Here is a 25,979-nt window from a genome sequence, read left to right as displayed (position 1 = left end):
AATTTGTGGTGATAGGACCCAACAACACGTTTTAATAATTGTTTACTTCTTTTTCGAGATAGCTTGTAACAATATTCCAGTATTTTTACTGAATATTATTATTAGGGGTAGTCTTTTTACTCCTGAACGCCCTTTATTAATCAAAGCTTCGACCGCGAAAGCAAGATGGCTTATCAGGCGTTATTATAAAATGCATTTTCAAGCATTTCTACGTGAAAGATCGATATAAAATTGTGCACGCACATTGGAAATCGGTCTATAATTATCAAGAAGTGCTTATTTTTTTGCGATGTTAACAGTAAGCGTTTTCTTAAATACTACGTTAATTAAGAGTTTACATGCACCTGCCAAGCTGTCATAGCCACGAGTCGTCTAAATGTATCGCGTGCACGTGACCATCTATCCAAATTTACAAGCAGTGCCTTTATTTATATTATAACGAACAGCGCATATGTTTAAGTGTCCAAAAGTTTCAAACAGAAGTTTTTCCATATGATGAACTTAACCGATTTATGCCTAGTGGACTCCTCCCATCCTTCTAAACTCGATCAATTTATTTCCAAAATTATGGATGTCTAGTATATTTATTTCTATATTTAGAATATTTCTTACAGAAATTCCTTTAAGGAAACAGCGCAGACCCTGATGGGACGCCGCATCATGCGGCGTTTCATCTGGGTCTACGCTGTTTGCCAAGGCCTTTTTTCTAGACGCTAGGCATAAATGGGTAAAACGTGTGTGGACAGTACATAACCTATTACGCAGATATTGACACGAGACGTGTAAATTCGTAAGGTACATGTGACCATTCATTTAAAACAGCAAACAAATCGTTGAAAGATGCTTCAATTGATACAAAAATTATTTACTAACAGAACCGATGCTGCTTATTGGGAATATTGTTTTTTTTTCCAGGTTTTAGTAAACGATCTTTTCTGAGTTCTCGCAATCCCGTTTGTTTTCATATGATAAATATATTCATGAACTTAATCGAACTTTTCCGCTGTTCTTTAGAGGATTTTGGACCTTAATATCGTGTCCATAAAGATTAAGCGAAAGGAATGTTTGTGAATAGTAATCCCCCCACCCCCCCCCCCCCCCCCCCCCTGCTCCACAAAAACAAACCCCACACAAATTAAATAAGCAAATGTAAATCACTGCGCAATTATTGTTCCTTTCTGAATCATTGCTTGATAATATATTCGGTAATTTGCATTCGCTGAAAGTCACACATGTATTTAACAATATATCTTATTTGGCATGTGGCGCGACCATATATTTAATATACTGAATTCCGCATCGCAATTTAATGCGTTGTTCGCAAAAATTAATCAAAACAATAATGCAAATGTAAAAACCAAATATACATCACTAATTAGCAACCGTTTATGCAATATGCGTGCGTTCTCTAAGATGTTTTGGTATAGACTAGATAAACAACGGCGTTATCTTAAACTTATTTGTATCTTCAAACTTCACAAGGGTGAGTTTCCATTTTACATGTATAGCCTTCACCCACAAACAGTTGAAGGACAGTATTCGGTAAATGGTAAAAATGTGCTGGACTATATTATGTTTTTTAAAATGCATATATCTATATACACGTCTCTGCCATACATAAATGGAATGCTTTACAAATACTTATCCGAAACATCAAGATTTTAAGCTTCATTGAAAATGCGAAAAAAATACCAATAACAGGTCACTTATTGAATCATTTTCTATTAACTAAATTTAACACATAACTCTTTAAAAAAAATCTAAACACATTTCTCTTCTGATAATTATTCTGGCGTTTAATGCCCTAAGCACGCTGTCATGTTAAGTGTATTTTCTCTGTTGCCGTAATGATGCATATATTAAACAAATTCTAAGCCATCTTTCGTTTGTCGCAAATCTACATTTACCCAATATAATTTCTTTTTAATATCTAAACGACGCAACATAAAAGCTATTAATGATGCGCATCGTTTCAATAAGTACAACATTATTTAAGGGGCCATTTAACGTGTTTTAAAATGACAAAATTAAAAAAAAAAGTTTCAGATTCGCTTATTTTCGTTGTTGTTATGATATTTGTGAGGAAACAGTAAAAGTGAACATTTACCATGCTCTAAAATATCCATTAAATGCATCTTTTGACGATTCAAAAACCTGAAATTTACAAAGCGTTGCAACGCAAAACGATTGAATAATTTTGAGAGTTCTATTGTTGTCGTTATATTTTGTGACACTACGAGGATTACTTATATAATATAGAGTATAAAATACGGTCAGACATTGTATAAGCACCGATGGCCGAGTGTTCTAAGCGATATACTTTTACTACAGGGGTCAGTGGTTCGAGCCCAGTTAAGGATTGCTTTTTTTCTTTCGTTAATTTCATTCTTGTTGCTTTTTTACTTGAGCTTTTTAGTATACAATGTTTACATTTATCAATATAAAGCATTTAATGACAAGCTTGAATTCATGCCAAATTCTGCGAAAAGGCCCCTTTAAACAAGGCGGCTAAATATATTAATTTGTATCAAAAAAGAACGTCTCAACGGTGTCTTTCATGTTTTCTTTTTATGTCCAACTAGTACGCATTTCAAGTATGACCAATGTTGGCATACTTATTCATTTACCTTAAATGGCTTAAATAGTCAATATATGTTATGAAAGTTATCTTAACCTTTTTTATTAAAAGAATGAAATGTCAATAATTAAGTATAACTTTATATAAATAACTCATAATTAGACATATATGGCTTTAATTTCATAAAGTGGTAAAACCCGGTTCGAATATGAAATTTACTCCCACAATACAAAAGGCCCCCCACAATAAACTATAAAAGCGCTGAAGGCATTAAAGTTAATCGCTATTGCATAATCTTAGACGGAACTCATTTTTTTCAAAATAATCTTACAGCTTTTTGAATCGCAAGTTTGACATGAACACAACCCATTCAAATTTATAAAGAGTGTTTGTAAACGCACAGGTCGAGATGCGTGGGCACTGTTTATCAGCATATTTATGTGATAGAGATAACTTTAACAAAATAACAACAACATGTATCTTTTATAGACGTTCTGAAAGGATTAAAATATGATGAAAGTGGTATAATGACAACCATCATATTAAATGAATATTGTGGGAATATCGAATACCTATCACACTCAGAATAAAATTTCATGATGGAACTTCCCTTTTCAAAACTTGTTTGACACCATATACAATTCAAAACAAACAATAAAATAATTGATAAAAATAAAAAATTAAATAAATCTGCGAGCAGTACATTTTACTCACGTATTAGGTAGTCAAAAGACAGCGCTGTCCGTACTTTGTTGATTATGCATTACTTGTTATCCTAGTAGTTCACAAGGTGTCAACCAGTCTCTGACCTTAAAATCGGTTTAGAACACTCATGCGCCTTTTCTGCGTAGCTGTTTTGCCCAGCTTTTCACCTTCAATGACCTCTACATAACGAAATCAGACACGAATTGATACATTCGAATATTGCATAAGCTGATTCGAGAGAATTCTCTGAATTTTGCTGTGTACAGCGTAAAGGATGTAACACTGTTCAATGTACGGAATTCCGGAATTCGGTACTATCTACATGTTCAAACGACACATAGACAATCAAAGCGCTGAAGGCACTGAAGTTGTTCGCTGTTGTCGTCCTTGATTAGCTTGTGCGCATTGCACAGGCTAATCAGTGTGTAAAGGCTAATCTTAGTTGACATGCATTAGGCCCCGTTTTCTCTGAAAGCAGCGAATATATACAGATTACAATGATAAACACTAGACTGGCTAATGTCGTCTTACAAACTGGTAAATACACACACTGCAATAGTAAAGCAGACGCTCCTTAGTATTCGTCGTCTGCAGTGCAGACCGGCAGCGGTAATCGTTCCTAGCGTAGTGAGTTACCGTCCTTAGCGTAGCTAGGCACATACTGATTTGCAAAACATGCAATGTAAATTTAGTCGGCCGCTAACGCGACCAACTTAAAATTGTGGCCATGTTAAGAATACGCGTTGAAATCCATCCCACAGAATTTCAGGGTCTGTACTCGGTCACTCAATCTTTCAGGGGAAGTCATACTTGACTATCGATAAAAACAGTTTTGCTTTCAAGATGACAAAAAAGAACAACGGAAATAGTATAGTGTCAAATTAAAAGGATAATCGTTTAATTATCTGACCACAAATGTTTGCCGTACTCGGTCAGCACGTCTAGAGATCGTTCCTGAACGCTTGAATAGGCTACCCTTATTTGCCAGTTTGCTGCTTTTGCTTTTTTAAATTCAAATTTATACCGAATAGCATTGTGCTAAAATATACTATTTACAACTCGGTATGAGATTTAAAAAGACCCGCGTCATGTGAAAAAGGGTATTACGCCATATGCGCCCATCATAGCGATAGCACTTAGTATCATTTATATCTACTAACACTAATGTTTAGTATAACTACAATAACACATATTTTATTCGGTGAATATGCGACTTACAAGTGAAAAAAACACACTCAATAGTTTAACTTTTGTTTTTCACTTTAATTATTTAGAAACATAGATTTTTAACTTTATTTCAAAGTCAGAATGTTCACCGAATATCTTTTCAAAAGATATTTCTTATTATATTTAGTTATGTTTTAAGACCTTCTGAAATGCCCATGTAATGATTATGTAACAGGCCAACAGATTAAACACCCTATAAAATAGCCCCACATGGACACTCATATACCAGACCTTTGATGTCAGATTCAACAATCGATAAGCGTAAATAACAGCTTGTAAATACGTATAGCGTACAGTTTATTGATGATGTCACATGCGATTCATTCGGTGTGTTTGGTGTTATTATATAAGATTTGTGTTTTTAAAAGAGTTATTTTTATGTCCCCCACCACTATAGTGGGGGACATATTGTTTTTGCCCTGTCTGTTGGTTGGTTGGTTTGTGTGTTTTGTCAAACTTTAACATTTTGCCATAACGTTTGCAATATTAAAGATAGCAACTTCATATTTGGCATGCATGTGTATCTCACGGAGCTGCACATTTTGAGTGGTGAAATACCAAGGTCAATGTCATCCTTCAAGTTCAAAGGTCAAATATATAGCTTCAAAGCGGAGCAGAAGGTGACATAGTGTTTCTGACAAACACATAATATATTGTTATTTATGGAAAGAAACCAATTGCCATACAACAAGGCACAAAAAAAAATAGTAGACAAGACCCACACATGCACAACAAAACTTACGTTTTTAAACAAGGTATGGGGAATTCTTGCCTTATGATAAGATTTAAATCTTATTTCCCCAGCGGAATACTAAGAACAAATATTCGTATATTTTTTATGCAGACTGAACGTTTCATTTGATTTCTTTTATTTTACCTTATCATTTGAAATTAAACTTGACCTTTGGGATTGGTTATATGTTGCGCAACTGCTTATGCCTAAAACTACTACACATTTATTTCAAAATCCTTGTTTTTACAATAATAAGATCGACATTTACTTGTGACCTTGACCTTAGACCGTGTGACATGGTGCTTGCATCTCATTATGCTGATCAGTTTTGGTAAGTTCTTTGTCACTCCATTTATGATGGAAAAAGTTATGCTCGGTACAAATAGTTCACGCATCCTGAGACTGACAAAAAAGATTTTATCTGCTTGTATGATGTTTGTGTAATACATTTTACTTCTGACCAATTTGTTTTACCTTAATAACAAAGATTTTATGTAGGCAGTGTAAGTATTGGAACAACTGTTCTACCCAAGTTAGAAAATTAAGCAAAAAGGCTTCTGGTTTGGCGACAGCTTTGATTCATGAAGTAAAAGCTGCTACTCATACTAATGATACTATCATGTCATACCAAGAAAACTGTCACCATATAGCAGCCAGGTATTTTATCGAAAATGTTTAGACCCTCCGGAGAAATGTATGATAATACATATAAAAAGTTCTGAGCAAAGATCATTGGGTAAAAATGTAAATCTTTGCTTGTTCACAATGTTTTAATAAAAGCAAACAAGAACAACTGTCACACCATCTGGCGGTAATCTTTTAAATGGACTGGAACCATTCTCTAATTCAATATGGGTATCAATAGTACAAATTAATATCTTTTTCAAGTTGAATGATCATTGGGGAAAACTGTGGCCTCCAATGTGTTATTAAGGTATTTTAAGTTTACTTGTTGACCTAGTTTTTTACCCCACATGACCAAGTATAGAACTTACCTGAGATATCATAAAGAAAAAATTTAAGGTAAATTGTTCTGACTAATTTACCAATTATCAAGATTCTCGTATAAGTACTAGAGTGTTCACAATGTACAATCTTAAATAAGAACATGCCACGGCACACAAAACGAACATTTTGATATTCATTTTAAAAGATACAATTATTTTTATATTTACTTAATGAGTTATAACATGGTCTAGATGCTTTTACTGACATATAGAAAATCAGTTTTGGGGGCGATTGCCTTCTGCAATTCGCCCCATATGTAACATGATATACGTATACCGAAGAATGTAGTCCGTTACTGCATTTAACCACTTTGCATCCAGACTCTGCCATCGCAAACAAAATAGCCCCGATGAGCGCGTTCTATCCATGGCAACGTCATTTCACTGTTGCGTTAGCACCCGAGTAATACGCAGTCCTCGTGGAAGGTGTATACAGCGACGAAATATCGGTTCAATACTGAACTATCTACACTTAACCGATACAGCGCAGTTATGTTCTTTTGTTTTAAGAAATCAAATGAGTTCGCGATATGGGCGACACAATTTAATTACCACGTGCTACATCTTTTACTGTCAAAGTAAACATCATAATATTCTATGCACTACAAAGCTTTAATATGACAATTCGCCCATGCTTTTCATGCCAGTTTTGAACTTTTTCCTTACACACGAAATACATGCTGTGGTTGTCACCTTCACAGCAGCTAATTAATTTGCGTTAATGTTGTCTAAGTAATCAAAACAATCTCGTATATGTCCGTCCTAACAGTAGAACATTATCAACATTTATTTTTTGTTCCTATAAACTCGCTATATGACCAACACTGTGTCGGTGTGACTTAAAATCCAGCAAATAAATTCATTGAATATATATAAATACGAATAATTATTGAATCTACATGATGTATAGAAACCCTATGACAACGTTTGTCTTCACGAAATCTCAGATACATATAACACTAAGTCAGAGTAAAAACCTATGTCACCAGTTCAAATGATAATAATCAAAATTGTATTACAAACGTTTCGCAGTTATGAATTTGCACGTTCGACAATAACTTGTTTTAATCAAAGCACTGAAAGTACTGGTTTGACGATGCTTTTGAAGAGGATGGATATATAGAGGATATTTGTTGGATTCGGCGGAATATCGATTTTCCCAGAAAAACAGCGAAAAATATCGATATTTTCACTGTTATTTTTCACTGTTTAAAACAGTGAAATACCCGTTTATTTCACTGATATTTCTGTATAAATCACCGGAACGCATAAAATAAATAAGCATCCATTTAAGTTTATCTACATCACCGCAATTGTGTAATTTTTTTGCTTGTCATTTATCCGCAGGTCAATAGTTAATGGTTGTGGTGCAATCGTTTCCGTTCTTGGACACTGCACTCCCTTCAATGAGATTTATTTACCTAAATATCTCATATTTGAACTTACAATTCTTTTGGGAGTAATGGTACAGACAACTGGATAAAACAGCAACAATGTGCTAACCCATTATTTTTCGAGGAACATAATTGAGAATTCCTGTGCTAGCCCCCAATCACAGTATGTTGGGGTATAATAATAGTCAAATTTTGTTTTCCTTCTCAAAAGATTTTCGTAGATTATAAGTTGAGGAATATATCATCCAAGACTACAACTTTTAGAAAGCCATTTTTTTCATTTATTTTTATTGATAAACAAGGTTTTGTAACAATCTATACTATACATAGATAGCTTTAAAAGCACAATGTGGCTCACCTGAAACTGATTGTTTCCTAGTGGTGTTAACTAATTTTTCATGAAGATCTAGAAAAAAAGGCATTGTTAGTATGAACAAACTATTTGCGTCTATCCGGTCTAGTTGAGCCTTGTTACCGAGTTCCTACTTTTATTTATTTGAACATTATGATCAACTGCCATGAAGATCAGGTAAAAACTGTAAGTGTTAACATAGATTTTAATGATTTTAGTTATTGATCAAATGCTTGGAAGCACATGACCCACTTTGGAACGTGACCTGTAAATCACTGAGACTAGACCTTGTGACCTAAATGTTAGATATGCTACTTTCAAGCTTGACATTGAAATCATTTAAAATAATGTTCTAACCAATTTACAAGTGGATCAGAGACAGAATGTGACCACTAAAGTATTAACAGACTTTTTCTTATATTTGACCTAGTGCCTTAATTGTTGATAGAATATGAAACCCAAAATGACATAGAAGTGACTAGTTTAATAAGAATCTGGCAAAGAGGTGACACTCAAATTTAAACATTGTAAAATGATAAATTATGTGTTCACAATAAACTTTGGATAAAATACAACAGACAAAGAGTGATAACAAAAGCTCACCTTGTCACATCATAACAAGTGAGCAAAATAACCCAAACTATGACATCATATAATAACAATAAAATGTTACTTTTGAAACAAATACAATACCGTCCCTTTCTTACTACATGCTGTTCTAAAACAAGATAGCCCTGTATCGCTCACCCAAAACTCCTTCTATAGTGTCAAAAACTTGTGTATGATTTGACTAAGTTGTAACCTAGCTTTAGCCTGCACATGACCAACTTGCAAATTCAGCTTTTGATTTGATTAAGATGGACATTGTAAGCAATTTTCATGAAAATCAGGAAGAAAATGTGACCTGTAGAAAGATAAAGGAAGTTTTCTATATTTTGACCTTATGACCTAGTTTTCGACAAACTACCAACTTTCAAACTGAAACTTTATTTCATCGAGATAACATTCGGTCTAATTTTCATGAAGATCTGGAAGAAAATGTGACCTCTGGAGTGTTCACTAACCTTTTCTGTGATTTGGTTTGTTGACCTAGTTTGAACCACATATGACCTACTTTCAAACTTAACCTAGAATTGACCGAGATGAATATTAACCAACATAAGACAAACAAGGGCTGTTTGTAAAACATGCACGCCCCCCATATGGGCTGTCAGTTGTAGTGGTAGCCATTGTGTGAATATATTTTTTGTCACTGTGACCTTGACCTTTCACCTAGTGACCTGAAAATCAAAAGGGATCATCTGCCAGCCATGATCAATTTACCTATGAAGTTTCATGATCCTAGGCCTTACTATTCTTGAGTTATCATCAGAAAACATTTTTACTGTTATGAATCACTGTGACCTTGACCTTTGACCAAGTGACCTGAAAATCCATAAGGGTTATATACCAGTCATGATTAATGTACCTATGAAGTTTAATGGTCCTAGGAGTAAGCATTTCGAGTTATCATCCGGATACTATTTTTCTGTTTTGAGTCACTTTTACCTTGACCTTTGACCTAGTGACCTAAACATTAATAGGGGTAATCTGCGAGTCATGATCAATGTACCTATTAAGTTGCATGATCCTAGACGTAAGCATTCGTGAGTTATCATCCGGAAATCATTAAACTGTTTTGACTCACTGTGACCTTGACCTTTGACCTAATGACCTGAACATCAATAGGGGTCATATGCCAGTCATAATCAATGTACCTATGTAGTTTTATGATCCTAGGCCTAAGCATTCTAGTCACTGTGACCTTACCCTTTTATCTAGTGACCTGAAAATCAATAGGGTTCATCTGCCAGTCATGATCAATGTACCTATGAAGTTTCATGATCCTAGACGTAAGCATTCTTGAGTTATCATCCGGAGATCATTAAACTGTTTTGACTCACTGTGACCTTGACCTTTGACCTAGTGACCTGAACATCAATAGGGGTCATATGCCAGTCATGATCAATGTACATATGTAGTTTTATGATCCTAGGCCTAAGCATTATAGTCACTGTGACCTTACCCTTTTATCTTGTGACCTGAAAATCAATAGGGTTCATCTGCCAGTCATGATCAATGTACCTATGAAGTTTCATTATCCTAGGCCTAAGCGTTCTTGAGTTATCATCCGGAAACCATCTGGTGGACGGACCAACTGACGGACTGAGCGACATGTGCTAAACAATATACCCCGAACAAGCCACATAAGAAATGCAGCATAACACATTCTAAAAGTAAAAGACATCTGTGCAATGATATATTTTCTTCAAATGGTAAGATGAACAAACAAAAGGGCCTGAAAGGCCCAAAGTCGTTCACCTGAGATAACAAGATATTATTGGGACAAATATTGTGACCAAAATTCTTGAAGATCGGAAAATAAATGTGACCTCTTGGGGTTAACAATGTTTTACTATAGCAATATAAGAAAAAATGTCCCACCCCCTGGCAGCCATGTTTTTCAACCAATTGTAACCATTCTCGAACTGATCCAAGATATCATAGAGACTTATATTCTGGCCAAATTTTATGAAGATTGGAATATAAACGTGGCATCCAGCATTCTTGAGTTATCATCCGGAAACCATCTGGTGGACGGACATACGGACCGACATGTGCAAAACAATATACCCTCTCTTCTTCGAAGGGGGGCATAATAATACAGTAGAATGAACCAACAAGGGAGGCAACTTGTTATGTCACAATTAGGCAGTGTATAAAAAGCGGTACTTAATTATCTCGCTAAACATGGGTCTAAATTACGTTTAAAAGCTATTATCTGATTTGATGAAACAATCCGAAATCATCCAATAAATAAAGTCGAGATATTTATCTTGCGGAACATGCAATGCCATGCCGCATGCAAGCTATTTATAAAGTAAATATCGTAAATCAAAAAGTTTGTTATGTTTTTTTCGCAGTCATAGACAGTGTTCCTGGCTGAAAACGATGCAATATTACTTTTAAATCATTCATGCATTAGTTTTTAGCAAGAAAGAGGTAGAATATTAGTGTAAAACATTATTTTTCTTTCATTTAAACTTGTGTCTGCTACAATTTAACGAATGGTTACGGAAATTACCGACTGTACAGATGTATCGACAGAGATATGCAAAACGAAAGAATAGCTTGCATATTTCAAGTTTATAAGCCTTGAAATTACCTTTTAATCAAATGAGAATCGAAATTATTAAAATATAAACCAGTAATGTTTATGTTTGAAAAAAATCATTGGTTCATGCTAAATACTGTTTGATATACTGTAAATAATATAACTACACATCCAAGTAGTGAGTCCATCAAACTATTGCAACCGAAACACCTGGTGTGCCAAGGCACCAGCCGAAGTCAAATGCCTTCTGACTTAGTTCATTTTACTATTTATATTTGTATGCATTTGTATATGTTTGAAAAAATGTATAATCTTAAATGACATCTTCTGACCATGCATGTCCTAGATTTCAAAATCAAGGCCCTGGTCTGACACATTGGTAACATTAACGTTAAACTGTTACCAGGCTTCTGAATTTAATTAGCCAGGTCACAGGAAAAGGGCAGTCTAATCAGTAACCAATTAAACTATTTGTCATTGTCAGAAAACCGCTCTTAAGCAAACAGCTTTCAAGCAACTGCAGGCTGAACTGGATCTAAACTTGTCACAATCGCCTTAATGTCTCTTTTACTGGGATACAGTTCATTTAACTTTAAAGAGATCTTTTCACGTTTTGGTAAATTGACAAAAATTGAAAAAAGTTGTATCAGATTCGCAAATTTTTGTTTAAGTTATGTTATTTTTAGGAAACAGTATTACTGAACATTTACCATGGGCTAATATAGCCATTATATGCATCTTTTAACGATTTAAAATTATAAAGCGTTGCAACGCGAAACGATTGAATACTTTGGAGAGTTATGTTGTTGTTGTTTTATTGTGTGAAACTACAAAGATTGCTTATATTAGGTATAAAATACGTCAACCATTTATACTTGGCAGAAAAGTCGAGCAGGCTAATGCGTTTTTACTCCAGGACTAAGGGGGTCACTGTTTCAAGCCCTGCGGCGGACTACTTTTTTTAAAAGAATTTTATTCTGGATTTTTAACTGGAGCTTTTAAGATCCAATGTTTACATTTATCAATATAAAGCATTTAATGACTTACTTCAAAACATGTTAAAATCTGTGAAAAGGCCCCTTTAACATAATATCTACTCCTATAAATATGAGGTCGATATACATGGACTAAACGGTAAATTACGTCTAATTATTTGGACTATGATATCAACTACTTAAATAGAAAGAAGAAAGAATTCATACAAACCAGTAATTTGAGTAAAGAAATTGTAATCAATGTTGTATTTCAGGACAGCTTGGTGATATGCAAATCCCATATGAGCTGTTGATATCGGGTATCATAGCCATTCAATAAGTCGCAAAATGCTCGAACAAAATTTATAAAGCAAAATGTGACTTAAATTGATAACTAAAAATACCTGTATCATAAGTATGCAAGTTTTGCCTTGTCAATCTGTCGAGATCCAGAGAGTGCTTCATTTCACATTGAATATATCCTTCGAATTCCATTTATTGTTGCATTACTAAATAGCGAAACAAGCCAATTTAAGCTGTAAGAAAGTTTTGACGCGAGTGTTATCAGATTGTTGTAGAAAGTGATCCATTCACATCGAATATATCCTTCGAATTCCATCCATTGTTGTCATTAGCGGAGATTACGTGAATAAATAATTCATATATCATAAATGACAGCTTCTAGATAGCGAAACAAGCCAATTTATGCAGTAAGAAAGTTTTGAATCGAGACTCTCATGGGCGCGGCCATTGTTGAATGTTGAAACACGAACGACAACTCTGCCAGGAGAATGTTATCAATGACGAGCAACCTCCTACGCAGTGGCGAATGCAAAAGGGAAGTAACTGAAAAATCGAGTTATCTCAATCGGACTGGCTCGGTCTTTTACATAGGTCGCCATTGTGAAGAATTTTTTATGGTTATCATACCTTGGACGATGCTGTTCCACCATCGTCAAAAAGAAGCATTTACTTTTTACCCCAATAGCTAAATCAGCTGCTAAATGATATATTATGTTGGCAGCCTGTTACCCTTCCTTAATTGTCCCCTACCGGTTTCACCGGAGGGGAATTATAGTTTGCGTCTGTTTGTGAGTCTATGAGTCTGTCTGTCTGTCTGTCTGTCTGTCTGTGTGTCTGTCTGTCTGTCTGTGTGTCTGTGTGTCTGTCTGTCTGTCTGTGTGTCTGTTTTTCTGTCTGTCTGTCTGTCTGTCTGTCTGTGTGTCTGTCTGTCTGTCTGTCTGTCTGTCTGTCTGTCTGTCTGTCAGTCAGTCTGTCTGTCTATCTGTCTGTCTGTCTGTCTGTCTGTCTGTCTGTCTGTCTGTCTGTCTGTGTGTCTGTCTGTCTGTGTGTCTGTCTCTGTGTCTGTGTGTCTGTCTGTCTGTGTGTCTGTCTGTGTGTCTGTCTATCTGTCTATTTGTCTGTCTGTCTGTCAGTGTGTGTGTGTGTCTGTCTGTCTGTCTGTCTGTCAGTCTGTCTGTCTGTCTGTCTGTCTGTCTGTCTGTCTGTCTGTCTGTCTGTCTGTCTGTCTGTCTGTCTGTCTGTCTGTCACACTTTCTGGAACAAGATCAGATGGTGATATGGCGATTATGCGCGTCTTTAATTTTGTTCCTACGTCAAGAATTCTGGTTGCTATGGCAACAAATATTTTTTTTAAATCTGACAATGTTGGAGCCGGTAGGGGACATATATTGTTTGGCAATAGTCTTGTTCCATCTGTTTTATTTAACAAAGGTGATTGGTTGGCATCACGGTGTATTGTGTTTTTACGAACACAAAATTTGAGCAAAATCGCCCCACCAGTACTTTCAGTACTTTGATTTCTATTGTGATCTGTTGCAACATGTTTTGAGAATAAACCATACATACTTAATTTCTTGGTATTTTATATGAAAATCATTTGATTATTCAAAACATTTTAAACACACAACCAAAACTATCGCTTATTTTACGGAACACTACTTGAACAACCTAGTGAGTCAGTAGGCTGAAACTCCTGCACAAGGGGCTGCCAAACGCAAAATTGGTAACCGTTATATGTATAAAGATCAAGTAGTAAGATTATATTCAGCTCTGGATAAAACATGAATGCTTAAAGATCAAATAGGATCAAAATGAAACAGGTCTTTTTCTTATTTTAGCACTATGTTATTTTTAGGAAAATAACTTATAAAAATATGAGTTTATTGAGATATTTGAGTAATTGAATACATATTTTAATTTAAGTTGTTCTTCATGTTTCTAAATCAATCATCAGTATCACCATCATCATTATCATCATCATCATCATCATCATCAGCAGCAGCAGCAGCATAGTAATAATATAATAATGATAATAATCATCATCATCTTTAAGAAACAACTTCAACATTACAGTATAAAAGTTATTGCTTTTATAGTTGTAATTATCTTCAGAAGAAAACGTCAATCGTTGGCACTATAGCCAAAATAACAAGCTGAACTAACACATCCAATGGCAGCTATATTTTCAACCGACCAAAATATTGTTCGAAATCAGATGAGATACATAGATTGGGAAATAAATCCGACCTCTAAAGTGTTTTTATATAACCGTAAAAGGAAAACTTCCCGATCCCCTGACTGCCACGTTTTTCTACTGAGCGTAACCATCTCTGAACTTGGCATATATATACTTTGAAAAAAGCTTCTGAACGCGTTTTATGATGAAAGGACATGTGACTTCAAGAGTGTTAACAAGACTGTAACTATATCCACGTTACGAAATTCCTGGCCAAGCTATTTTCATGTAGATAACCATTCGGGTTATTTCTATTGGCAAACACTTGCAAGTAATGATATTTTATCTATGGACTTAAAACAAGAATGTTAGCAAATATTTTAATAACCTTTTATCAAATAATTGCTTACATACTTGCTTTAAGTACATACATAGCGGATTCTACATAGGAACAGATTTGCGGCTGAAACAACTTTCACTCTAGCAAATACTTGCATAAATAACTGAGCATTTTCAGAAAATACGTAATATGATTATTATCTCACTACATTAATCACTGGATCACCCTGCAAAACCTTCATCCATCACCGCGAGGATTTCTTTGCATCCTCGTCATTTATTCGAGGCATTGTTGAACCGAAATTGATGGATACGGTAAACTAATATTGAACAACTATTTTATTTTACGGTGGATCGTATTATATTATGGTTCATGGCGGATCTCACACGAATAACCTTTCATCCGCCATTGTCGATATGACACAATTTGTATAAGTTATCTATACCATTGAGCATCTAGGCGTTTGGATGCACGATTCGTTCAGTATTAATTGGGTTTCTATTTCAAAGTGTGTGCTTCAAATAGTGTATTTTGGTGTAAGATTACACACAAATTAATAAAAAGATTTATTTGGAATTTAAATCTTGCATGTTCACTGTCGATTTAAGGTGACGAGTGCACAGTCAGTTGAGGAGTTTTATAAAGCCACGAATAATGGCTCTGTTCACCTCTTATTTTACTGGATATCATCGTTTAATGTAGTTGAGATACTTTTCATATCATTTTAGACAGCACTGCACGTTGGGTTCAAGTTTCGAAGACCAACATATGAATGTTATTATCGTATGTACACTCAATTTAATAAATACAGTCGAAACCCGATGGCTCGAACTCGTCGGGACCGGCAACCAAAGTTCGAGCTATCCGGAATTCGAGTCATCCGATTTCTAATAAACTTGTATTTACGAACAAATCTGCAGTACATTTTCACATCCAGTTGAAGAGTATACATATTGCTTAAACTCCGTACTACTGCGTACTTCTTTCTGCCTTTGAATTATAAAGAACCAAATATGTACTTAATACTTGTATTTACCAATATTTTAAACCAGTAACAAATACAATCAAACACATATCATATAGTAAATTATATCAGCACGTTTTTGGCGTAGCGCATTTTCTGGTAACACAATGCACTAAGGAACAAAATATGCATCAGCATTATATACAACCATTTATATGAGACAGTACAACATTTATTGATTTATTTATATTGTTTTTGAAGAATAACATTTTGTCGGTCTGTGTTGCGGTCCTTGGCTGTCGTCGAGAATACTTAGCCACGTGTTCATTTTTTTTCAGCAGTTGAAAGAATCAACAGCTTATATCACAAGGTATAAGAAAGATAACGAGGATGCTTAGAGGTCTCACGGTGATGGATGAAGGTTGTACAGGGTGTTGATGGATTATCGGCCTGTGCACGCAGATGTTCGTGAGTGTGAAAACTGTGAATACGTAGTTACACATAATTATGTTATCAGTATTATATCCGTAACTCTTAAAACACGTATTTCGTGGATACATAATACTTACTAAAAACAAAATCTCGCAATTATACGAGTGTGATTGTTTTAGATAGACAAGCTAGACTTCACGGCATATTGGCTCAGCTGAACATGTATATCGGTCGGGATGATGTAGAAAGGGTTGAGCGATTAGGAATACAACTTCAAAAATTTAGACAAGAAACGACAGAGGTTGCGAGGGCATTACAAGATGTTTCCAAGGAGTTCCACCAAGCATATATAGGTAGGTCTCAAAAATAAATTTGAATTGTAAAAGCAAGGTTTACTAGTTTGAGTGGATACGGTCACTAACTATTTTGTTGTGTGTTGTATAGATCATACTCTTTTGATTGTGGTAATTGACATCGTGTATAAAACTTAGAAGAATCATAACTCATGTTTGATTACTGGGTATTTACACACAGATGCCAAGAAAGCAACTATAAAGGGGTCGACGGCAGGTGTGGTCGGGGGAACAATAGCTGCTGTTGGGTTCGGTCTGTCGTTTGTTACTTTTGGTGCTTCGATTGGATTGACTGTAGTTGGTAAGTTGGCGTAGAAGAGAAGAATGTTTTGTAAAATTTGCCAAAGCCGAATGCAAAACCTCTTTGCTAAGCTGTTAGTCTCATTACAAGTCTTCATTTCAAACTAGCCTGAGCAGGAAGTGCTCGATGTGAGCATTTGTAACTATATGGCGTCCGGCATCGCTCGATGTGCGTCGTAAATTTTTTGCATGTCACCACATATTTAACTTAATGTTGACGATTTGCCTTATTAAATTATATGTCAAGTGAGATAAAAACGAGATCTACTGGTACGATATTAGAAAAACAACAACAACAACATTGTTTTCGTTTCTGAAACCGAAGTAACTACTAAAACTTGATGAATCATAGTCCGAATTTAAATCTTATCTAGGTCTTGTTCGAATCGTCACTAATTAGTGTCTAACATAGTTAATAAAGTAAGTGTATGCATACCTTATTACCACTGTAAAACCATTACTCAAACATGATGCATGATGGTCAGAGTTTTTATCTTGAGAATAGAAGTTTGAATCTGGATAAAGTGGTATCGAAATCTTGGTCACCCTTTTAAGTTCTAGAAAAAAGCATATCTACTCCAGGAACTACATTTATGGCACAATTTGATGGAAATTTGGTCGAAAAGTTTTATCCTGATATATTCTTTGGCCGATTTGAATGTGTGAATGCGGGTTAAATGGCGTAAAAATTATGCATGAGGTTAAATCGTCGAAAATTAGTATACCTTGGACCCAGGTAAATAATACTTGTCGTCGTTTTTAGTTTCACTATGCTTTGATGTGTTTTTTAAAGGGTTTGCATGATAAAATATCATTCATTTATTTTTTTGAAGGAGCGTTGATAGGTGCGGCCGGTGGCATGGTAACAGGTCATGCTGCCATTAAAGAAAGTATTCGGAGTAAGAGGGCAGTCGAGAAGGCAGAGCAGCTTATTAAAATGTTCGAAAGCACACGCAACGAAATTTTAACGGAATGCAAAGAAATTTCTGAGAAACTTCACATAGACGGACTAGACACACGTTTTCCGCCCTGGAAAAGTTTCTTCAGCAAACTAGTTAGTGGATCGGTCGACATTGGTTGGTCTGTGGCTTGGAAAACTATCTACACTACTGTGACGAATGTAAAACTAGGACGGGCAGCGTCACAATTAACTTTTGGTTCATGTGTTTCTACTACTGGGCGTGTGACAGCAGCTTCGTTGAAGGCTACGTCTGCAGCCGCCAGGGGCCTCCATATAGCAGGCGGTGTTATAGGTATCCTTCTAATTCCCGTAGACATAGGGTTCCTCGTGCATTCCGCACGTGCTGTAGCAGCTGACAATTTGCCGGACACTTCTAAAAAGATTGCTGAGGTGGCTGAAAAATTGCTTGAAAATTGTCCGGATGAAAACGATATTTCCCAAATGATATTGGAAACCATTCGTGAACTGAATCTTGAAATTTCTCTTGAACCAAACGAGTCTGTTCCGTCCATTCAATGTTATTAAAAGGGAATTACATTTGCAATTACACGATTAAACATATATGTATTATAAGTAAAACATAAGAAACATCTTTTTTATTATGCAACACTTTGTTATAAAAGTAATCAGATAAATTAAAATGAACTTTAACAAAATAATTGGCTTTTTTTTTAAACTGGGAAGCCGGATATTCGGATAACCGTTATAACATATGAAGTTTAGTTAAACACCAATAAGATTTTGTAAGTGTTTTATATACTGTCCAAAGTGCAAACTATATCTCTTTCATATATAATTCCCATGTCATATATAAAGTTGTGGGATCTGACAAAAATATTCTGAAATAGAAGTTTGCAAAACAATCAATTACTTACTTTTTACACACAAACAATTCCGGAGGCAATACTTATAAACAAAAAAGTACGACGCCATGTGTTTGTTATTTGAGTTATGTTTTTACACAATTAAAAAAAATGTTAAAATACTTTAGTATATAGAACATTATAAATCATGTGAACCAAGGGACATAACATGAATCAACTTTGTAGTCAAACACTTTACAATGTAACATACTAAATTAAAAAAATCTTAGCCTTGCGGTTTTAGACGAAATGAAAACTCTTTACATCCTTTTAATACTACCGCTACCGGACCATTAGACCTGTGTCCGTGGGTCTATCGGTTTGTTCGTCTGTCCCTTCTTAATATGTGCGGACTGAAGATTAAGAATCACTAAAGGATTTCTTAATCACTCGGCATAAATATTCATCTATATATCTCCTATCAAAAGGTGCGTCGTAAAAAAAGACATTGTTTACACTGCGCTTTATTGTTCAAAAGCGAATGTCCCTCATGTGAATTCGCCATGCAGCGAAAGATTAAAAACTTGTCGCTAACATTTACCTTTTTGAGTCGGTGTGTCATGCGAAGGAAAAGTGTTGCTACCTTCAATGTCAAGGTCAAACTTTGAGGTCGAATATCAAAATACAGAATGGTATTTCACAATAGCTCCTGACCGCCCTAAGGATTTTAAAAGCCCATTAACACTCAAAATCAACGAATAGTTCGTACAATATTTCGAATAATAAAGTAACACATAAACAATCAATGTTTCCTACATCAATAGTCAAGCTTTCAACGCTAGATGTGGTCTGGTAACATAGATTTAACAAGATACAAAAGGCTCTTTTTTGTTTATTTTTTTTGTGGGACAATATAAAAGTGTGTGTCGTGCGCAAGAAACACGAGTCTACCTTCAAGTCGCAAATACAACTTGATTACCGTCAAGGTCAATATCATGCTGCGAGGTCAAAGACCAAACTACAGAAGATGTTTTTTTTAAGAAATAACGCTTGTGTAATCATTAACTTAAGATTGCATTTAATGATTTTTAAACAGCATGGCCTAAATGTTAATCTATATCAGACGGTTTTACCCATCGCTACTTTAAAGATCATGCTGAAGATCATAAGTCAAAAGGCAGCATTTGTTGTCAAGCTGTAGGTCTGTGTCGAAGAGGTATCTGTGGATATTAATAACTTGTTTTAGCTCTAGCGAAATACATGCTTAGCAAACCTGATCGATTTGAGCAGCTTTGAAAGAGTGTCATTTTTGTACCATGTCGAACTCAGTTGATCGACATGTTTTTTGATGCAAATAGTTGGCGAAAACCTCTACAAAACACACACAGATGGACATTCATTGGTAAATGTCAATTAAGGGGTGTCGCTGCAGTTTTGCGGGTTTTTTTTTCCATCTAATAGATTTTGTCCAAAATTTATATTTAAGATATATAAACAAATACTCTATGGAAAATGAAATAAAAACATTTGGTCAGCGGCCTTGTTTTGATTTTATTCACCATTGTATAACATGTACTTTTTGAATACAACTGAACAATCTCTAATTGCGTAAAAATAATTAATAACATATGAAATTGGCAACATGTAGATATTATATAAGCTAAGATACATCATATACCATTTAATTAAAGCACACACTACCAATAAAATGGAGTACACAAGTTAAATTTTAAGAAATTTGTACGTCACGCAAAAAAACGTCATTTTTTTACTATTGTAACCACATAAATGGAATTTTTTTTCTGTCAAATAGAATTCTGCGAAACTGCCCAAATATGTTTATCTACTTATTGTCATCATAAAACACAAATAAAAAAGGGGGTCACCGCACTTTTAACAGATATTTTTTGGATTAGCTTTCCCTACCATCTGCGTCAAATTTCATAAAATACAGCAATTAGGCAAAACTCAAGTACCGGTACACAGATTGTTATAGTTATGCACAAACATTAGAAATTGTTTTAAATCTTAACTGGGATCACAACAGCTTACCAAAAGACATTAATAAAAAACAATATTTAATCACAAACATAATACCAGTATGAAACTCGACCTTTATCATTCATAACTTACATGCACTTGTTCACAAATTTCGGCATGTTTTGAATTTTGTGATTACATGCTTTAAATTGATAAATGTAAACAACAGGACTAAAGGGCTCCCGTATAAAACAAGAATTAAATTAAAGAAAGAAAAAAAAGTTAACCACACCTGGGATCGAACCACTGACAATTGTATTATGAACATTTCTGATGACAAAATTAATCAATGTAACGTCCAATGCGGGGCTCAGGACAGGGCATTAGTCAAAATCCTAAAGTGATATGTTAAATGTTGTTTTTTTCTTAAGCAATTAGATTAAAAGTTCAGAAGTTGCAAAGCTTAAATCTTTATTCACCTCCGGTATGCAGCGCAGCCTGTTTACCTGTATTTACAGGCTATGTATACACGATTACACTAATATTGGCAACAGCTTTGTTCCTAGAAATGCATCTGTTGGAAATACGAATGCAAACTTTACAAAAAAATATCCGACAATTTCAATACGGATGTGAAGCAACACATATTTTGTAGTTCTTCTTAATAGGCAATTATCTTATCAACACAAGAATGTAGTTATGTTTACTTCTTAATTACATATATTATATTATATATATTAAATCTGTTTTTTTTTTTGTGTACTCGCTGGTTTGTCCAATGATGCCTTAATTCGGAGAATATGCACAACAAGTTCCCGAACCCCATCGAGACATTTCTTGCCAAGTTAGCCCTATGTACCCTTATATTTACGTTAGCTAAAACTCACGACGTTAGCTATCAGGGGGAATTAGTGCATAGCGTACGTGTGTAAGTACTTGCTGTTTGGGCCAAAGATGCGTTCATAATGCGGCGTAATGGGTCATAATCCATAATGGGTCGCTATTCGGTAATACTATTCTTGTTTATACATTCAATCCGTCCGACTTGAGCATTAACAAATAGTGTTATCGTGACCTTGATCCCCTGCCAGGTGCACTAATATAAAATAAACGGCATGTTGCCTCGCACCTCTGGCGCAATACCGCCTATTGTGCGGGTAAACACTCTGATTGTGGTAACCATATTTGATGTAAAAATGCGACCCACTGTTCGAAATCAAATATAAAAAAATTGAGACTGTTTGTTAAACTGTGATTATGACATGAAAATCGTGTTTGTGCTTTTACAATATTTCTAATCAACCATAGTTTCTCCCACGTACCAACTGTGTAAGATTGGATTCTCATCACTGGTCCATCACCTTGACTAGGTGATCAGCCGTCTTATGTGTACTGGATCCTCAGAACGTCCATCACCCTGACTAGGTGATCAGCCGTCTTATGTATACTGGATCCTCAGTACTGTCCATCACCCTGACTAGGTGATCAGCCGTCTTATGTATACTGGATCCTCAGTACTGTCCATACCATGACTAGGTGATCAGCCGTCTTATGTATACTGGATCCTCAGTACTGCCCATCACCCTGACTAGGTGATCAGCCGTCTTATGTATACTGGATCATCAGTACTGTCCATCACCCTGACTAGGTGATCAGCCGTCTTATGTATATAGGCGCATGTGACAAGGAGTAACATTTTTGTCAATTTTGAGTACCTATTTCCGACTAACAAGATGTTTCCTCGTATGATAACCTATTTCGCATATACGATATTGGTAGTGTCTATCGACATGGCTAGATGATATGCCGTCTATTTTATGTACTCGAACGTGACCGTGAGGTAAGTCAACTGTAAATTATTGCTGTATTGTTCATTTAAAACACAAGACATTTTCCTGTATAACAACCTATCACAGGTTGGAGACCAAATAACCATATGCCATTCTTAGTAGGTGGCTCATTAATTCATTTGCACGTTCCGGGGTATAAAGAAAGCGCTTAAACAGTTATTTTATTCTTATTGAGAATTTAAAAGTCTGCTAAGTTCCTGCTTTTGCTGGAAGTCGGGTGAAAATATGAAGAAAAAAACCAACCCCCAAAAAATTTGCTACAAAAGGTATTTTAACTGATTCTGATAGGGTAGGATGCCTTTTATAACATATCAAAAGTTTACCAAAATTTGACCTCCGGAAAGTTGTTTTTTTTCAAGATGGAGTCCAAGATGGCCGCCAAAACCTATTAATGATGATAACGCTGTGACTTCACTCAAATTGCATTATTTTGGTGTCTATACTTAGGTTCGGGGGTCAAATAACACATTTAGATAATAAAAAATTATGTTAGCCTATAACGTGACAGAGAAATACAGCATAGTGTCAAAATGACCGCTATGGCCGCAAGTGCATAACTATTAACTCAACTGTGTATTATTTTCGTAATTTTATTATAAATGTTTTTTCATGTTTTGTTTTAAATATTAATCCCCAGTAAAACATTGTTTGAATATTCTGAAACTGAAGCTCCAGCACCATAAACAACAAAATATACATTGTAAATACAGACTTCCATTGTACAAACAAATCAGACCTGCGTTTGCTAAACACTGCCTCATACTTATTTTTTTTTATAGGTTGTGTCAACAATGCCAGTATATTGGACCCATTCTGTGTACATTACAGCATTTTAAATCACAGCTTTAAACAAGCAATTATTGTCTCATTGTCCATAAATGATTTAATAATGAGTGCGAGCACATCCAGACAAGATTTGTGTCCAATATGCAAGGAGGAGGTTGAGATTTCCAAGATAAACTGGGTAGCTATTCAGTGGAAGGGAGTGAAGGGAATAAATGAAGCTAGTGTAAAGCGGAAGGATAATCTTGTTATTGTGGCTGGCACTAAAGTACATAAAAAATGTCGTCAGCAGTACACAAATAATAAAAGCATAAAAAGTTATGTGGCAAAGCAAAGTTGTAGGTCTGTGCAAAAGAGAACCACAAGGCAATCAAGTGGAGGTTTTGAAAGTCATAAAGACTGCATACTCTGCGTTTGTAAGGTTGAATTGGACAAAGGGCATTAGCTGGGTACGCACTGACCAATTTGTGCAGACTATTTTAGAGGTCTGTGATTCCCGTTCAGATGAGTGGGGACTTACCGTAAAGGGCCGGATTAAATACTATATACGAGATTTACATGCAGCAGACGGACTTTATCATCATTCATGTAGTGGAAATTTTCGGTCTTTCAGATCTGTTCCGATAGAGTTTCAAAATGCCCCCGAAATCAAACGCAGAAAATCTGGTCGTCCTAAAGATGAAGATAAGTATCAAGCATTTCAGAAGACGTGTTCTTACCTAGAATTAAACAGTGAGGAACAACTAACTATTACGTCTTTGAGAGAAATAATGAGAGGGTACCTTTGCAATCCTGATTCGGAACCATATGACAATTACAGTTTGAAAAAGCATCTTAAAACACGCTTCAACGACACTATTCATTTTTCCGTAGGAGAAGGTTTGGACGATATTGTTACGATGAGAGAACACACATCGCAAATATTGAGATCGTATTTCAAGCAAAAGTGTGAGGAATTAGATGAAGAGTCCCGAAACGTGCTATCATTGAAACTGCTTCTAGATTAATCAAAAGCGATATTAAGTCTGAGGTTGTTACCTTGACGAATTGGTATACGAGTAGTGAGGATTTAAAGCTTGAGTCAGCTCTATAATTCCTTCCGACTACATGTAGTCTGCGGACACTACTGGAGACATTATTCTATGGAAAAGACACAAGACGCAAGGTTGCGACAGTTGGTCATGCTATTATTGAAGCAGGTTGCCCACGAGCTGTCATTGCACTACTGCGAGTGGGACTTGCTGTACAAATCCATCATCTATATCGGTCCAAGTTCATTGTCGATACTCTTCACGAAATGGGATTGTGTTGTTCATATAAAGAAGTTACGAGATTTGAGAAAAATGCAGCGGATTTTATGGAACATGATGTCCTGGGTAGTGATATAGATTCGTTGGAGAAGTCTGTTCACTTTGTCGCAGATAATGCTGACCACAATATTGTCACCCTTGATGGCAAATGTACATTTCATGGGATGGGTATCATTGCATCTATCACCCCTGGAGCACGCACGAACTTTCTGATTCCGCGTAAACAGACCTCAGTGCTGAACACTAGAAATAAGACAAAAATTCCTATCTTGGAGTACCGGTTACAAAGACATGCTTGTTATGAGGTAGTATTCGGGGACCTGCCGCGATTTCTGGATTATGAAAAGAGGGTCGATATTTTGTGGGAAGTCTCCTTTAGCTTCACGCAGGCAACGCCGAATTGGCAGGGAATGATGCATATTTTGCACCAGGGGAGCCAGCAAAGTGTATAATATTAATCTTTTGAAAGAACATTTAGGAGACGAAATGTGCAATCAGTTGCTCTTTGTTCATGCTTACACAGGCTGTGATTCAACTTCAAGGATGTTCGGCATTGGTAAAAAGTTAGCCTTTTGTAAATTAACAAAACCTGTTCCAATCATGAAGTTATGCGCTAGTTCATTTCTCCTTCCAAACAAGTTTAAAGAGGAAATATCAAATCTTGGAAAAGGCTAAATGGTGGAACTGTTTGGTGGAAAGTCCAAAGATTCCTTAGAATCACTGCGCCATAACATTTTCACAAAGAAAGTGGCTAGTGCCGAAACATTTGTCACTCCTGAGCGACTTCCCCCGATATCGCATGCAACAGAATGCCATAGCCAACGCGTATATTATCAAATCATGTAGTGGATGGGGATGGCAAATAATATGAAACCTACTGAATGGGGATGGAAACAGGAAAACGACCAATTAATTCCAATCATGACCCAAAGCAATCCTGCACCTGACGAACTATATACAATGTAACTGTTCTGTAGGATGTAAATCCTCTCGATACAGCTGCCGACGCTATGGACTCCCCTGAACTGCTGTATGTGGCCCTTGCCAAACTGAAAACTGTGACAATCCAAACAATTCACAAGAGGTCTGTACTGAAGAAGATGCGGACGTCACGGACTGTTTAACGCTCTGAGACAAATTTACTGGACATAGGTTATGTTGTATAAGTGGACAGCGGAATGTCATAAATTGAATTTCATACTTACTCAACTGCCTAATTATATCATCAATTCAATCATAGCGTTCTTTGTATCCAAAACTATATGGTGTTTGATATAAAAAAAATCATCACCTTTTAGTC

The 25,979-nt window shown here is 35.7% G+C and overlaps 2 protein-coding genes across 2 annotated transcripts in view; both read left to right on the top strand.

Annotated features, from left to right (window-relative positions):
* Positions 1 to 25,979, top strand: part of LOC127865788 (uncharacterized) — a 230,492-nt gene that overhangs the window by 198,261 nt on the left and 6,252 nt on the right. The window lies entirely within an intron of this gene.
* LOC127865783 (uncharacterized) lies at positions 16,398 to 18,545 on the top strand. Its single transcript, XM_052405743.1, has 3 exons — positions 16,398 to 16,692; positions 16,874 to 16,993; positions 17,826 to 18,545. The coding sequence occupies exons 1-3, from the start codon at positions 16,560 to 16,562 to the stop codon at positions 18,476 to 18,478; spliced, it is 906 nt and encodes a 301-aa protein (XP_052261703.1). The 5' UTR covers positions 16,398 to 16,559; the 3' UTR covers positions 18,479 to 18,545.

This window comes from Dreissena polymorpha, chromosome 2 (genome assembly GCF_020536995.1).
Source record: "Dreissena polymorpha isolate Duluth1 chromosome 2, UMN_Dpol_1.0, whole genome shotgun sequence".
NCBI classification, from domain to species: domain Eukaryota; kingdom Metazoa; phylum Mollusca; class Bivalvia; order Myida; family Dreissenidae; genus Dreissena; species Dreissena polymorpha.
This window is presented reverse-complemented; position numbering and strand designations above follow the sequence as displayed.